This window comes from Chiloscyllium plagiosum, chromosome 3 (genome assembly GCF_004010195.1).
Source record: "Chiloscyllium plagiosum isolate BGI_BamShark_2017 chromosome 3, ASM401019v2, whole genome shotgun sequence".
Classification (NCBI taxonomy): domain Eukaryota; kingdom Metazoa; phylum Chordata; class Chondrichthyes; order Orectolobiformes; family Hemiscylliidae; genus Chiloscyllium; species Chiloscyllium plagiosum.
The window spans coordinates 135,335,583-135,353,786 of NC_057712.1; the positions used below are offsets into that span (position 1 = coordinate 135,335,583).

The following is an 18,204-nucleotide window of genomic DNA, read 5'->3' on the forward strand; positions in this document are numbered from 1 at the left end:
CCTCCTCTAGCTTATCTCTCCACCCTTCAGGCTCTCTGCCTTTATTCCTGATGAAGGGCTTTTGCCCGAAATGTCGATTTCGAAGCTTTTCGGATGCTGCCTGAATTGCTGTGCTCTTCCAGCACCACTGATCCAGACATAAATCTAGCCTATCCAAATTTCCCTCCTACATCAACCTTCCAACTCCTTAGTAAAGCTTCTCTGAACTGCCTCCAATGCATTTCCACCCGCACTTAAGAGGCAAGATCAATATAGTGCTGAGAATGTAGTGAACCCTGCCACTGGACAGACAACAAAGCGTTTTGGATTCTCACTCTTTGCCACAAAGTGTTGATTCCCCCATTATACTGCCCCTTACTATCACTATATTCCTTTGCGTTCCCCGCTTTCATGACTTTCTGTGCAACATTACCATGAACAATCGGCTCATCATACTTTCAATACTATTGTTTCAAATAGTTAGGATGACAATCTGTTAAACAAATGCAAAGGCTGAGAGCCCCTGCACTCCGTACCTGCTGATCGGTCTCAGCTGTAGCCACATTGCCCCCACTGACCTCTGGTCAAATCATAAGATCTCCTGCTAAAAGTAAACCTCACATCCCCGGTGTGTTGCAGTGTATGTAGTTCAGCCTCCAACTCAAATCGTGTCAGATATACCCCAGTAGTCCATTCTTCTTCATTCCACAAGGACATACATTTTCATGTCCAAAATGTGACTATGAAACTTGCATTCTTTCGCAGCTTCCATCAAGACAACTTATAAAAAAAATGAATTGTGTTCTCCAATGCAGCATGGGTTAAATGTATAACATAGTTCCACACCAGTGTGAAAGAGTGACACAATTATTTACATTGTTTACTTGCTTTCCTCCCCAGCTTCTGTACAAAAACCATCCTTTTCCTGGCCACCATCAGTTCAGAAGGGAAGGGGGCGGGGTTACTGGACCCAAAACATTAACTAATTCCTCTACAGATGCTACCAGACCTGCTGAGATTTTCCAGCAATTTCTATTGTTTTCAATTTCCAACATTTGCATTTCTTTCATTTTTTGATACAATAATTTATTTCTCCAGATTTTTGGGTCTTTTATTCCATGAATTTCACAAATGCCAGTCCTGAATTTTCTTCATAAAGACAAGTATCTTTAAACTTATCTTCACTTCATAACATTACTTCTCACACCAGGTTAATCTTTTCTTTCTTTTGGAAATCTGTTACCATTCACTCTACCCCAAAAGGTAGTCTTGCTCCTATTCTTTTAATTGGCATCATATTACTCTTCTATGGACACACACTAAAGTTGAAGAAAATACTGATAACACTCAGATGATCCATAAGTGTTTTGGAATGATTTACAAACAAGTGGTTCGCACCGCTGCCTCAGCACTAAGGACACAGATTCCATTGTACCCTTGGGTAACTAACCATGTGGAGTTTGCACATTTTCTCGGTGTCTGTGTGGGTTTCCTCTGGGTGCTCTGGTTTCCTCCCACAGTCCAAAGATGTGCAGATTAGGTAGATTCCCATTGTGTCCAGGGATATGCAAGCTAGATAGGTTAGCCATGGGAAATACAGGGATAGGGTGGGTCGGTGTGGGATGCCTTTCAGAAGGTCAGTGTGGACTCGATGGGCTGAATGGCCTGCTTCCACATAGTAGGGATTTGATTTGGGGGGGGGGGGGGGGGGAGGGGGGTACAATGGCTCAGTAGTTAGCACTGCTGCCTCACAGTGCCAGGGACCCGGGTTCAATTCCAGTCTCGGGCAACTGTCTGTGTGGAGTTTGCACATTCTCCCAGTGATTGAGTGTTTCCTTCGGGGGTTCCAGTTTCCTCTCACAAAGATGTGCAGGTCAGGTGAATTGACCGTGCTAAACTGCCCATGGTGTTAGGTGCATTAGTCGGGGGTCTGGGTGGTTTATTCTTCGGAGGGTCGGTGTGGACTTGTTGGGCCGAAGAGCCTGTTTCCATACTGTAGAGAATCTAATCTAATCAAACAACACTAATTTTAAGCACAGGGCCTTCGAATGATTTCTGCAGAAATTCATAGATTATTCATGGAACAAATTCAGAAACAGATTTGGCTTGACATATCCCACAACACGATACAATCAAAGTTCAATATTGAAAAAATGATTGAGAGTGATGCATTGGTAATGACTGGTACCAATGCAAATACCTTCAAAAAAAATGTGAAGAGGACTCTTTTCAAATTAGCAGCTTAAGTAGAAACAGAATAGAAAAGTGGAGGATTGTCAAGTGTCAGATATCTTTAACTGAAAAATTATATATAGCTGATGCTGAAAATCAAACAAAAATAACAAAAAAATAACTGCTAGAAACTCTCAGTAGGTCAAACAACATTTGCAGATGGAACAAAGAGCCACTAGATGTAATGTGTTAACTTCCACTCCTCACTGCACTCTGGACAGAGGTGGAATTAGTAGGTGTAGTGAAAAGATCAGTCAGCATGCAGAGGGTCAAAACTAAAGGATAGATTTGTTAGCAGAGAAGAAAAAAACTCAAACTTTTCTGTTCCAACAATTTCTTTTGACAATAGTTTTTTCTCCAGCAAAAGATTTTAAATATAGCATGAGTCTTCAGATTTTTCCATCACAATACATGGGCCTGTTTCAACACTACTAATATAAGATCTCAATTTAGGTAGCACCAGAGACCACTGCAGCACAGGAGACCCAAGCTAGAGCAAAGGAAGGAAATAAATTTCACTGGAGGACTACTTTGTACACGTACAGCGATTAGTTAAATTGTAGCCAGATTCAGTTCAAATTCTGGAACACACAAGGTAATGCAGGACTCAAAGCAATTAATATCTACAAATTTGTACAGCAACAATGTGAAATGCAAGGTTATGGTTACAGTACAATTGCATGCAAGACATTTTCTTCATATCTTAAAGTTTTCAGCACCAAAAAAAATCACCTTGACATCACTTTCTTTCAGGTCCAGCTCAGTTCCATCCTTATACTTGACTGCATACAGCTGGGTGCTCTTGTTGTAACCAGTCACCTGTACCTCATAGTACAGATGACTACCTGGCCAACGACCCATGACCATTTCACCATCTGAGAAAGTTTTGGCTGGCATTCTCTGAAAGAAAAGCAGATACTTTACTCCAGTTGCAGCCAGCAGACATGGAGAATACAAAATAAAACCTGATGGTTATTAGTCAGATCATTTTTTGCCTTTTAAATTTTGAGAACAAGCTCTAAAGGACCATGCTTTACAGCAATGTTGCTTGGACAAATGTAGGAGGTTGAGAGGTGACCTTATAGAAGTTTATAAAATCATGAGGGGTATAGATAGGGTTAATGGTAGGTGCCTTTTCCCTAGGACGAGGGATTTCAAGACTAGGGGGCACATTTTTGAGGGGAGAGAGGAGAGGGATTTTGAAAAGACATGAGGGGCAATTATTTTTACACAGAGTGGTTCATGTGAATTAACTTATTGAGGGAGTGGTGAATGTGGATACAATTACAACATTTAAAAGAGATTTGGATAGTTACATAATTAGGAAAGGTTTGGAAGGATACGGGCCAGGAGCAGGCAGGTGGGACTAGTTTAATTTGGGCTTATGTTCAGCACGGACTGGTTATCTGCTTTTATGCTGAATGACTCTATAATTTAAAAAAAACTTGATTCTGGCTTTACTAAACATCCATTTTACATAGCAAAGTGCAAATTACCAATGCAATGAAAAGATAAGTAATTGTCACACCTCTGACTTTTCCTGCTCTATGTCAATATCATAGTTGCACAAGAATTATGGAGAACATGACAAAAGCATTCCATCATCTTAACCTCAGGGGTCCCTGCTCCATAACCTGAACCCCCACTTAGACTTCAGTACTGTAATAAAAATCTTTCCTGACCACTCGATCTTACTTACCTCACTATTATTGGGTGTTTCTCTCCTATATTGCATTTACTGCATTGAGAGTGAATTTACCAGAAGCAAATGAGAACACAATAAAGCTTGTGAATGGAGGCAAAGTTTCTCAGAGATTGTGTTTACGCTGCTGCAAAAGCAACTTTTCTCTGGTAAGTCATCAGCTGATTTTCCTCTGAAGTAAAATTTGAAAAAGTGGAAAAAAAATCAATAAGGCAAAATTCACTCTAATGGAATGCATGCAGTATTTAGAACAATTTAAATGAAACGAATGGAGACTGAAAGAACAAAGAACTGTTTTAAAACCAGCAAAAGAATGGTTGCATGGTTTGAAAGAAAGTAAACAGAAACTCATGCCAAACATTGTAAATAGCCCCTAGAACACAGTGATTGAAGTGGGTGCAGATGAATTGGAATGAAAGGGTTCTGTGCACAAGGGCAATTTTTTGGTCAACTCCCATGTAAATTGGTTATGAGCTTAGGACTTTTACAGGTTACGCCAAAGTGTTTGATTTCTATCAGCTGAGGAGCAGTGCCTCTGTTCTCTGCAGTTAGAACATTTTATTACTGAAGAAAACCAGGTCATCTTTCCTTCATCAATTACAGTAAGCTGTGACATTTAACTGATAAGTCAGAGATATATGTTCTAACCAGCATGAGAAGCATAAAATCATCAACCACTGAACAGCCAGTTTCCTCTTTCCATAATCAATTTTTCCCTTTGCTGCCTAAAAGTTTATTATGTGATTTGAGTTTTAATTGTAGTATTACTTGAAAGTTTTATAATTGTAGTTAGAGCTTAATTATATAAAAATAGTAATTATTACAAATTCTTGCTCTTTACTAAGTACAGAAATCTAGCCTGCATTTGCTCTCAACCAGGTAAATTGGGGAATTATTTTTACTTCTTTAAAATCTAAAATTTAGTACTAATCTGGGAAGAGGAGTGCTTGATTTCCAGCATGTCATCCTAGTAGAATTGTAACAATCAGAAGATGCCAAATTCATATGGGTAGAGGCAAGAAATCAAAAAGGGAAACAACATACTATGGGTAATCTATAGGCTTCCTAAAACAGATGATATGTGGAAGGACAGAGAATAAAGCAGGAGATAATAAGGACATATAAAGAAAGACTTCCATTAATTATGAGTGACTTCAATCTTCACATAGATTGAGATCTTCTGATTGGTGGAGGTAGTCATGAGGAAAAAATTCAGTGTGTTCAGGACAGTTTCTTACAACAATAGGTTGTGCATCCAACCAGTGATCAAGCTACTTTGGATCTGTTGATATATAATGAGGCAGATTTAATTTATGATGTCAGTACAAGAGTGATAAACCTGGGTCAGAAACAACTGTGTTAAACACAAACGAGTGTGATTACAAAGGAATGAGTACAGAGATAGATTGTGAAAGGATTTTGTGTCAAAGGTGAGCACATGCGAGAGAGTATGACCAGATTCAACTTAGGCCTCTAAGAGATCAGGCTTGGGAAAAGATAATGGGAATTCAGGAAATGGGGGAAGAATTTAATTAATTCTTTGCAGTTTTCGCAGTAGAAGACACTAATAGTGAGGATTTAAAATCTGGATTGTTGTCAAGAACAACCATTTAATGCATGCTTTTACTAACTACAAAATGGCTTCTTAATGCAAATAACATGAGATAACAAAATGGCTTCTAGGAGCAAATTAACAATTTTGGTTTATAATGGCATCTAACCCTGCTAAAAACTGCATTCCTGAACTAATTGAAACAGATTAGCAAACAATGCCCTGTTCATAGTATGAATTAACTAAGCAAGATATGACATTATTAAAAGTATGCTAGCTGACCTTGTAGACGTAGGTGTAGAGAGATAAAGATGTGCAAAATAAGTCAGTTCCCAGGAAATATCATTGGCTCAATTTTATGTCTATTTGCCATTTTGTTACTTTTGATGGTTTAATTTTGCAATTAAGACTGTTCTGTTTGTTAAGAGACCTATCTCTATTAAGCTAAAATGCAGCAGCTTTTCCAGAATACACAGGAGGTGCATAACTAGTGTTGCTAGATAAGTTACGTCCAACGTCGTAATAAATTGTTGTTAAATCTTGCTGAAACCAGTCCGAGCTGCTAGTGTTTATTTGACTGATCGCGGAACCGAGAGGCCCCTCCCGGGGATCCAGATTTACAATAGCATTCCAAAATTGCTAAGAGGAGGAGAGGAAATAAATATAATAACTATCATTAGAGAAAGTGCTAGGGAAACTAATGGATTTAATGTCCCATGAATCCAATGGGATGTCTTCCAGGATATTAAAAGTCATCACAGAGATAGTGGATGCATTGGCAGTAATCTCCCAAGAAGCATTAGATTCTTATCAAAATCCCAAAGGACTGGAAAACTTCTAATGATGGTTACTTAAAAAAAAAAACGAAAGAAAAAAAAATTAACTATTGGCCAATTAGCTTAACATGTTATTGGGAAAATGTCAGAGTCTCTTATAAAGGAGGCAATAGCAGAGTATTTAACAGTACTGGCACAGATGGGGAATGAGGGATGCTGGTTACCTTAACCAGCTGGTCGCACAAGAAAAACTAACAACAGCGTCTAATTGAATTCTATTAGCCATAGCCACGAGATTAGTGTAGATTTTAATAGGAAAGCTCAAATTCTGGTAAAGTAGACTGCATCCAATCTATTATTTCCTTCCAATTGTTAACATAGTAAAATCTCCATAATCCAATCATTCAAATTCCCTTTTTGATTCTTAGAGGACAGTTGCATGAGAATTCGGAAGGATTGGGATTTGGGGCGGCAGGGTGACTCAGTGTTAGCCCTGTTGCTTCACAGCAGCAGGGACCCAAGTTCTATTCCAACCTCAGGTGATGTCTGAGTGGATTTTGCACATTCTCCCAGTGTCGGCGTGGGTTTCCTCCAGAGCTCGTGTTTCCTCCAACAATCCAACGATGTGCAGGCCAGGTGAACTGACCATACTAAACTGCCCAAAGTGTTAGGTACATTAGTCAGAGGGAAATGAGGAAAAAGGTGGGTTACTCTTTGGAGGGTCTGTGTGGACTTATTGAGCCAAATGTCTTGTTTCCACACTATTTTAATCAAGGTAATGGGGATTTTAATGCATGATCAAGCAGGGTCAGCATGACTGAAGAAAGGGGAAAATCATACCCAACAAATTTATTAGAATTTGTTGAGGATAATGAGGTATCAAGGAGGACAATTAAAAGGAATGGAATGCTTGTAATGTTATTTGGCATTTCAGAAGGCGCTTGATAAGGTATCACACATTATGCTACTTAAGATAACAGGCTGAGTGTTGAGGGTAGTATATTAGCATAGATTAATGATTGTCTTCTGTTATGGAGGTGCTGGACTGGGGTTACAAATCACACAACAGGTTATAGTCCAACAGGTTTATTTGGAAGCACTAACCTTAGGAACATTGCTCCTTCATCAGGTAACTTTGGAAAAGGATCATAAGACACAGAATTTATAGGAAAAAAAGTGTCATACAACAGAAATAATAAATTGAACAAGCCTAGATTGCTGTTAAGTCTTTCATCTTTTAGAATGGATTGCAGGTTTCAGTTCATCAATATGTAAATCTCAGAATTTCTTTTCAATCACAATCCAAAGATAGTTTTATAAAACTAAGTTAAGTGACATCTCAGCTCAGACAATACATTAAAGGTTTGAGGTTAGTCTGTCTGTATCACAAGCTTGAGTCAGACTGTATCTATTTCCAAAGTAGGAAATTTATAAAATATTACATGGATTGACTGCCTGCAGGTTGTGTGTTTTTTGTACAAAATAGAAAACATATATCTGCAAACATAATTCTGTCAATGCAAATTCACTCTATAAACATGTGTGCACAAGTGCCTGAGCGAGAGAATGTGTGTGTGCGTGTGAGAGTCTGTTTGCATGTGTGAGTGAGTGTTTTGGATTAGACGCCTGTGAGCTTGTAGGTGGTGTGTGGATAAGGAAGTGGGAGTTGGAGAGTCTGTGCGTATGCAAGTGGGTGCGTATACAAGTGTGAAAGTGTATAGTGTAGTGGGGTCACCTGTAGTGTGACATGAACCCAAGATCCTGGTTGAGGCCATCCTCATGAGTCCTTAACTTGGCTACCAGCCCCTGCTTGGCAACTCGGCATTGTTGCATATCCTGAAGCCTGCCTTGGAGGATGGTCACCCAAAGATCAGAGGCCAAATGTCCCTGACCGCTGAAGTATTCCCCCACCGGGAAGGAACAATCCTGTCTGGCGACTGTTGTAGTATCTACTTGGTCTCACCAATATACCATGCCTCAGGACATCCTTGTCTGTAGCGAATGAGATAGTCAACATTGCCTGAGTCACAGGAGTACATGGTGGGTGGCCCCACATGCAGTAGTGGTATCCATATCGACACTCTTGCAGTGATTGCCATGACAAGGTTGTACAGTGTTGTGGTCGATGTTTACAGCAAACTGCCCAGCCTTCAGGGCAACAATGGTCTTTATAAGGGGTGGCAATTGTTTAAAGGCGAGAAGTGGAGGCATAGGGAAGGTCTTGATGAGGTGCTCATCCTCATTGATAGCATGGCGCAGGTTGCAAAGAATATGGCATTGCTCCTCCGCTACCGGAAAATACTGGACAACGAAGGATATCCTATTGGTTGTATCCCATGTCTGTCTCCTGAGGAGATCATTACAGTTTCTCACTGTGGCACCATCAGAACTGGCAACGTGTTGAGCATTGTACCCTATTCTTATGAAGACCTCCTTGAGCACCTTCAGGTGTCCATCACGATGCTCCTCATCTGAACAGATCCGATGTATGCATAGGGCTAGTCCATAGGAGACGACTGTTTTAATATGTTTAGGGTGGAAGTGCAGAGTGGTGAGGTCATCCATGAATTCCGAGAAGCATGGCATTCTAACTGGAGCTCTATCAACACATCGAGATAGATCCCATCTACCACCCCCTGACAAAAAGAACAGGAAATGACATCACCACAGGAAGTGATATCACCAACCCAAAGAAACCCAGACATATAAATAGAAAGCAGGAATTATCAGCAGTGCTTCACCCGGAGGCCCACTGAAGATGTTACTTAGTAGGGTGACGAAACATCTTGAAATGAACCTACCAGCTCAGTCAGCAAACCTACATCCAAAATGAATGTCCTTAACCTTAACTGGCTTCACATAATGAATACTTTTCACCTTGTTAAACTGACCTTCCATATGGAATGCTTCTAATATTGTTAAATGGCTTTACAAAATGAATGCTTTTCCACCTTGATAACCCATTATCCTTGTCTCCAGCACCCCATTGTTAACTAAGTTCTTATCTGATCTGAGTCATGCTCAGCTGAACCTTCTTTCACAATCAGAACTTCACTCTTTCCCTACCTGCTCATACCCAATACACATTCTTGCATATATAACTTTTATCGTCTTGCCTTTCAGGACTAAACACTTCTGTCTGACCCTCGGCCTGTTCAGGTTTTTCCCACACCATTACATCAAACAGGATATCAGCTAACTGAACCTCCACTCCTTCATCGTGCTCTTTAGTTTTCGCTTCGTGCATGATTTATGATAGTGGAATCTGGTTACCACACTGTCTGGGAAAATACCAAGATATTTCTGTTTTAACTCCTCAGTTTCTTGATCTTCCTTGGGCTTCACCACAACAAGGGGTGTCACCCCCACCAAATCATTCCCAAGAACAAATTGAATTCCTGGAACTGACACTCTGTCAATCACTCCCACTGTAATTTCCCAGTCTTGAGTTGGCACTCCAACCTGATCTTATATTACGCTATTGGGCGGCACGGTGGCACAGTGGTTAGCACTGCTGCCTCACAGCGCCGGAGACCCGGGTTCATTTCCCGCCTCAGGCGACTGACTGTGTGGAGTTTGCACATTCTCCCCGTGTCTGCGTGGGTTTCCTCTGGGTGCTCCGGTTTTCTCCCACAGTCCAAAGATGTGCAGGTCAGGTAAATTGGCCATGCTAAATTGCCCGTAGTGTTAGGTAAGGGGTAAATGCAGGGGTATGGGTGGGTTGCGCTTCGGTGGGTCGCGTTTCGGTGGGTCGGTGTGGACTTGTTGGGCCGAAGGGCCTGTTTCCACACTGTAATGTAATCTAATCTAAATTGCTGTCCATCTATCCCATAAATTACCACACTCTCTGATAACAGATCAGAAAGAGTGCATATTCGCTCATCCCTTACTATCAGCGACTGGTTAGATCCTGTGTCTCAAAATTATAACTTCTTGTCCTCCTTCCCCTTGTTGTTCTGAGTAAACTTTACCCACAAAGGCAAATTCTTGATAGAGATCAGGTACTAACTCCATACCCAGCCCCTGCCTAGGCTGTGCACACTCCTTGGGGTCTTCTTGGGGTCTCCTTCACTAATGCCACTGGCTTAGCTTCTTTTACCACATCTTTTCCCACAATGGCTTTCTTTAACAATCAGTACTGTGACTTTACATGTCCCACCTTACCACAGTGGAAACATCAGAGGCCTTTCACCACCATTCTACCCTCTTGGGCTTCTTTTTTATCCTATGGTAAACTCTTACCAGTGTTCTCTGCTCTTGGTTTCCTAATATAGGATCACCTCTTCGCCCAAACTCTATCCTTCACAGGACAAAATTCTGGCCGGAAGCTTGTTTTATGTACCAACATGTCCTCACCTGCTAATTCTGCTGCCCTTCTCACTTCCTGTTCCTCCACGTGAATTCTTATGATATCTGTAAATGAGTTTTTAAACTCCTCCAGCAGAATAACCTCTCTTTGAGCCTCAAAAGATCATATCTATTTTCAACACATGCACCCATCGATCAAAATGACTATGTTTAATTCTTTTGAACACAACACTGGCCTGGTTCCTTCGTTGTGTTTCTGAACCGCTGTCCATGTGTTTCTGGTACCAATTCATAAGCATTTAAAATAGCCTGTATAACCTCTTCATAATTGCTTGACTCCTCATCGGGCAGTGCAGTAACTCACTAACCCTGCCTACCAGTTTAATCTGAACTAGCATTACCCATAAATCCTCAGACCACTCCATCTGCAAAGCCAATTTTTTAAAATGAAATAAAAAGATGGCTTCAACATCTTTCTCATCAAAATGTAGCAGAGTTTTGACATACTTATACATATCACCACCTTCTCTTTTAATCTCCATCCTATTAACTTGACTTTGCTGACTAAGTCGCAAATTCTCAAGTTCAAATTCTCTCTCTCTTCCACTCTCTCTTTCTTCTCTCTCTCCTTGCTCAGCTAAGAACCTTCTCTCTCTCTTTGTTTATCTTCTAACTCCATTTTCCTCAATTGTAATTCAAGATTTTCTAACTCTACTGCACTTGTCTGTTTCTCTGGCACACTGAAGTGTTTGAGTAATTCCCTTACAATTTCAACTTTATTTTTGTCCTTGGTTAAACCCAAATCTAATTTCTTTGCTAATTCTAAAAAGTATGGCCTTTTCTTCCCTTCGAAATTTCTTGCCAATTTTGAGAATGACCTTCAAATCCCAGAACCTCTTTAGCAATTTTAAGAGCCATTTCTCTCACTTTTAATTTAATCAACCACAAGTCACCAAAATTAAACAAATTGTCTCACTTACGTTTTATGTAAATATCTAGGACAGTAATCTGCAAGTGTTTAAATCTGCTGGGATTTTTCGTCCCCCTAAATCTATTCAAATCTGTCTAAACCAATTCAAGTCCTGATGACGAGCCTCCAATCTGTTACGATACGTGGTATACTCTGCTGCTTAATTTAAGCCAGCAACACAAGATTTATCCTGTAGTAATCTGTGAAAATTCGATAGGCCAAGAACTATTTAAAGTAAAAATTAACTACTTTATTTCTTAAGGTATAACAGAGAATAATTAACTAACAACTATTTACATCTTTTATCTTCCCTTCTATAATACTAGTCCGATAACATCCCCCAATTAAGATTTACCAAAACTTCAAGTTTACAGAACCAATTAGATGTCGGAATTTCTCTTTTTTGGTCTTTTCTTCTTAGGGATTTCTGTTTCACAGGTCACTGATCGATAAAGGTACCTTTAAGACACCTACTCTCCGGGCAGTCTGCAGATGCTGGTGGCTTGGCAGTTCTTCTCCCAACTGTTCAATTTTCCCCGGTCTTATACCCCCCCAAAGCATCAGATTGTGTCATTGGCTTTTAAGATTGCCAATATACTAAATTCAAACTTGATTGGGAGTTTGGTATTTTTTCAGGGTATAATTTAAACTGATTGGCCTAATTCAAATTTGTTTTGTTGTCTCCAGATAACCAACTAATCAAGTTGTTCGACTAAATGTTACATTACATCTTTTTCAGAACACTTGGTGCTGTGTCAGGTAGTTCTGTTAGTTTTTAACTCTCTTTAAAAAGGTCCAGTACAACCACATCTTCATAAGACTGGACACTGGCGTCAGTACTGGGGAAGGAGGGAGCTCTTACAGAACAGGCTCTTCTTGAATCATGCTGAGACCACAGTCCTGGCAGATCGCATAGCCAGAATTGTGGACAGAGTTTTAAATTAAATAGTGGGGGAAAAGAGGGAAGTGGTTGGGTTCAGTTGCATTGAAAATTACAGAAATTTAAGGGGAGCAAAGCTCAACAAAGCTTATTATACTTTTCAGAACAGTAACAAGAGCAAGAATAAGGAAACGGTCAGGAATCTAATTTCAGACATAGCAGATCAGGGACAACTGTGAGAAAGAGGGCTATCAAAAGAAGACTGAGGCTGTACACAAAACAAATTAAATGAGCATGTAGCACAGACTGAATTTGGCAAATACGATGCTGTGGGCACAGAAAAATTGCTGGGAACTAAATATCCAAGGATGTGCATCCAATCAGAAGGATAGGCAGATGGAGCAGATATCAAAATCGAATACTGAGTCAAAGAAAATGTAGAATCTGTGTGGGTAGAGTCGAGGAACTGCAAAGGAAAGAAAATCCTGATGGGAGTTATTCACAGGCCTCCTTGCAGAAATCAGGATGTGGGGAATAAAATTAATCAGGAGATAGAAAAGGATTCATTACAGTAATCATGAGTGATTTCAAACTGAAGGTAGACTGAAAATAAGATTGGTAGCGGATACCAAGAAATGGGTACAATATCCTCAAGGTGGTTTATTGCAGCAGCTTGTGGGTACACACACTAAGGAACTGGCAACTCTGGATTTGGTGATTGTAAAAGAAGCAGACTTGAATAGGGAGCTTAAGGTGAAGGAACTCCTACAGGACAGTGACCAGTAGATGGTAGAATTCACCTTGCAATTTGAGAGGAAGCTGGAATTGCATCTACCAGTATTACAACAGAGTAAAACATGAGGGAGGAGCTGGCCAGAGTTGATTGGAAGGGAAGCCTAGCAGAGAAGATGAAGGATGAGCAATGGCATGAGTTTCTGGGGGTAATTTAGGATGCACAGCAAAATTCAACCCAAGAAAGAAGGAACATACCAACAAGAAGACAAGAGAAGTCAGGAACAATGTAAAAGCAAAAGAAAAAGCAAAAGCATGCAGTGTGATGAAGATGAGTGGGAAGCCAGAAGATGGGGAAGCCTTTAAAAACCAGCACAGGACAACTAAAAATGCAATATGTGGGAAGAAGAAGAAATGGGAGGTTCAGCTAACTAGCAATATAAAAAAATTGCAAACATTTCTTTCAGATATATGAAAACGACAAGAGTGGACATTGGACCAATAGGAAGAGAGACTGGAGAAACGGTGGCTCAGTGGTTAGCACAGCTGCCTCACAGCACCAGGGTTCCAGGTTCGATTCTAGCCTCGGGCGACTGTGTGGAGTTTGCACATTCTCCCCGTGTCTGCGTGGGTTTCCTCCCACAGTCCAAAGATGTGCAGGTCAGGTGAACTGGCCATATTAAATTGCCCATAGTGTTAGGTGCATTAGTCAGAGGGAAATGGGTCTGGGTGGGTTACTCTTCGGAGGATCGGTGTGGACTTGTTGGGCCAAAGGGCCTGTTTCCACGTTGTAGGGAATCTAATCTAAAATAGTAATAGACAAAGAAACAGTGGAGGAACTGAATAGGTGCATTGCATCAGTCTTCATGGTGGAGGATGCCAGCAGCATACCAGATATTTCAAGAGAGTTGGGGCAGGAGTGAGTGTCGTGGCCATCACTAAGGAGATGTTGTCACTGTACAGGACATTGGTTAGACCATTTTTGGAATACTGTGTGCAATTCTGGTCTCCTTATCGGAAGGATGTTCTGAAACTTGAAAGGGTTCAGAAAAGATTTACAAGGATGTTGCCAGGGTTGGAGGATGAGCTACAGGGAGAGGTTGAATAGACTAGGGCTGTTTTCCCTGGAGTGTCGGAGGCTGAGGGGTGACCTTATAGAAGTTTATAAAATCATGAAGGGCATGGATAGGGTAAATAGACAAGGTTTTTTCCCTGGGGGTGGGAGAGTCCAGAACTAGAGGGTATAGGTTTAGGATGAGAGGGGAAAGATGTAAAAGAGACCTAAGGGGCAACTTTTTCCAGAGGGTGGTGGGTGTACGGAATAAGCTGCCAGAGTAGTAGTGGAGGCTGGTACAACTGCAACATTTAAAAGGCATCTGATGGGTATGAGTAGGAAAGGTTTGGAGGGATATGGGCCAGGTGCTACAAATGGGACTAGATTAAGATGGGTAACTGGTCAGCATGGAAGAGTTGGACAAAGGGTCTGTTTCCATCTATATATCTCTAAGAATCTAAGTGGAAGGAAGATGGATAAATCAGCCAGACTAGTTGGATTACACTCAGAATTCTGAAAGAGATAATGAAGAAATTGGTGGCAATCTTTCAGTAATCACTGAAGTCAGGGAGAGTTCCAGAAGACTGGGAAATGGATTATGTAACCCCATATTTAAGAAGGGAGGGTGGCAGAAGACAGGAAATTATATTCCTGATGAAGGGCTTTTGCCCGAAATGATATTTTACTGCTCCTCTGATGTTGCTTGAACTGCTGTGCTTTTCCAGCACCACTCTAATCTAAACCCCGACAGGAAATTATAGGCCAGTTAGCTGGACTTCAGTTGTTGGAAAGATTTGCGAGTCCATTAGTAAGGATAAGATTGCGGAGTGCTTCGAAGTGCATAGTAAAATAGGGCTGAGTCAGCGCAACTCTGTCAAGGGGAGATCATGACTGAAATTTTAGAATTCTTTGAAGAGATAACAAGCAGCTTTGACAAAGGAGAGCCAGTGGACATTATTTATTTGGATTTCCAGAAGGCTTTTGATTAAGAGCCTCCTGCGCAGCACCTCAAGGTACTGGCATGGATAGAGGATTGGCTGAATGACAGATGGCAGAGAGTGAGGACAAAGTGGGTCTTTTTCAGGATGGCAGCCGGTGACTAGGAGTTCCACAGCGGTCAGTGTTTGGACCACAACTACTCACATTGTACTTTAACAGTGGGATGAAGGAACTGAAAATGTTATTGCTAAGCTAGCAGAAAACACAAAGATGGGTGGAGGGACAAGTAATGTTCAGGAAACAGAAGACGTTGGACAGACTAGAAGAGTGGGCAAAGAAGTGGCACAGAATACAATGTGGGAAAGTAAGAGATTATGCACTTTAGAAGGAAGAATGGAGGTGTAGAATATTTTCTAAAAACGGGCAAAACTTCAGAAATCTGAAGCGCAAAAGAATGCTCAAGTTTAACTCCAAACAGTTTCCTTCGGACAGTATTGATACATAAACTTGAATAATGCCAATGTTAAGCAATCCTTGAATCTTCAAATGATTTATTCTCTGCAATGGCAGATTCACCCAGCTGGAAAAAAGCAGACAGGATTGAAGGTGGATGATATGGTCAGACAGGTCAAGAAGGATGTGGGATAGTTTTCCCACAATACAGGCTATTGAGATTTTTATAAGAACCTTCTGTGGCAGTAAAGAAAAATGGCTCAATAATGTGGCAGCAAAGGAAACCCAATTGGAGGCATTCATATCTGAAGTATCAGGAAGATCAATGAAAATTTGGAAGGGTGGAATTGAAGTAAGTGGCTGTTTGCAAAGGTGGTAGAGTCAAGGATTATCTTTTTGAGGAGGGGATGATAATGGTACATTTGAAGAGAGCGTCAGAACTAGCGGGGAGAACTGTTAATAATGCCAACTAACATAGGGACTCAGAAGAACGTTGGGGTCAGCTGTTTTGTAAGAATACAGAAAAAACACCAAGGGTCTCTTGAGCAAGTGAGCTACAGAAGGATGAGAGAAGACAGGAGAGAAACTAAAGGAGAAAGGTCTGGGTTAGCTAGCAGGAACTTTAAGTCCCAGTGGGCCAAAGAAAGGAATAGAAATAAAAGAGTCAATTGATCTGATGGTCTCAATCCTGGTAATCAAGAAAACCATGGGCTCCTCACATTTATCATTGTAAGTCAGGAAGGAGGAGACATGAGATTTTTTAAAAAATATTTATTCGAGGATCTAAGATGGCGGCGATCTGAGAAGATCACACTGCAGAAATTCACATCGCAGCAGGAACAGGGCAGTCCTTTAACCCGCCCAACCCAGGTCATCAGGATTTCTTGGGGTGTTGGAAAGATTGTGGAGCCCCAAGAAACATTTAAAAATTGACTTACCTGTATTTTCAGCTGTCCAGAAATGCCTAAAAAGGGAGGAGCAGCATCTGAGGCCAGGCCTGCAGCTCAGCCTGCAGCAGCCTTGGAGCCGATTACTCACCAGGACCTGGTGAAACAGCTCTCGAAGTCTTGCAAGATGTTGGGGAAACAGATTGAACAGAAGCTGGCTCCCGTCTCTCTCATGCTGCAGAAGCATTAGCAGCAGCTGGGAGACCTGGAGAAGAGGACGGATGAGGTGGAGCACAGGGTCACAGTGGTGGAAGCTGATGCCAGTTCATTCAAGGAAGAGATCCAAGCCCTGAAGACGGAGGTTCGTAATTTGCGTGACCAAGTGGATGATCTTGAAAACAGGGGCAGGAGAAAAAAACATTTGGATCATCGGTCTGCCTGAAGGTAAGGAAAGTGAGCGGCCTGCTGAATTTGTTGACGATTGGCTTCCGAAATTCCTTGACTTGGAGACTGGCATGAGAGGATTGAAGGTAGAGAGGGCTCACCGGGTCGCAGCACGGAGGTCGGGTCTGAGTCAATGCCCTCGTCCTTTCCTGGTGCAGTTCCATCATTACTGGAACTGCACCAGATTATCTCTCCAAGCTTCAGGCTCTCTGCCTTTATTCCTGATGAAGGGCTTTTGCCCGAAATGTTGATTTTGCTACTCCTCGGATGCTGCCTGAACTGCTGTGCTCTTCCCGCACCACTAATCCAAAATCTGGTTTCCAGCATCTGCAGTCATTGTTTTTACCTAACCAATATATTTTTTTAAAATAAATTTTTTTTTTATTCATATTGAAATTCTATGGGGTGGTTATTCTTTTTAGCTTGTGATGCGGCTCTAGCTGGGAGAAGTGAAGGTGATTGAGATGGTTAGATGCCTATTTATGGGCAGTTCGGGGCGGGTAGTTGCCCCCTCCAGGCAGGGGGTGAGTTCCCCTACTCAGCGCTATTGGCGCTTTGTATGTTGGTTTGTTTTCTGGTTTTTGTTGTTTTTTAGTTTTAATAATTTTGTATGTTTGTTAAATGTAGTGGTTTTAGTTTATGTCGTTTTTATATTTGATGGACCATGCAACACTAAGGCTCAGCAATTTGTGGTTCGGGTTCCTCCTCTCTGGAATTTAAATGTAATTGCAGAAGATTATGGCTAATGACTTGATTAAATGGTGTACCTGGAATATCAAGGGAAGTCACTCACCAATTAAGAGGAAGAAGGTACTCTTGAGTCTGAGAAAGGAGAAGATGGATATTGTTTTGTTACAAGAGACACATTTGGATGACAAGGAGCATCTGAAATTACAGCAGAATGGCTTTGACCGAGTTTATTTTTCATCATTTAATACCAGAAGTAGGGGAGTGGCAATATTGGTTAGGTAAAAACAATGACTGCAGATGCTAGAAACCAGATTTTGGATTAGTGGTGCGGGAAGAGCACAGCAGTTCAGGCAGCATCCGAGGAGTAGCAAAAATCAACATTTCGGGCAAAAGCTCTTCATCAGGAATAAAGGCAGAGAGCCTGAAGCTTGGAGAGATAAGCTAGAGGAGGGTGGGGGTGGGGAGAAAGTAGCATGGAGTACAATAGATGAGTGGGGGAGGGGATGAAGGTGATAAGTCAGGGAGGAGGGTGGAGTGGATAGGTGGAAAAGAAGATAGGCAGGTAGGACAAGTCATGGGGACAGTGCTGAGCTGGAAATTTGGAAC

At 41.3% G+C, this 18,204-nt stretch overlaps 1 protein-coding gene across 1 annotated transcript in view; it reads right to left on the minus strand.

Moving 5' to 3' along the window:
- lbr (lamin B receptor) overlaps positions 1–18,204 on the minus strand; it is a 100,033-nt gene that overhangs the window by 69,213 nt on the left and 12,616 nt on the right. The window contains exon 2 of the mRNA XM_043687384.1: positions 2,944–3,111. Coding sequence (XP_043543319.1) covers positions 2,944–3,111 — 168 coding nt within the window. The remainder of the gene's footprint in view (positions 1–2,943; positions 3,112–18,204) is intronic.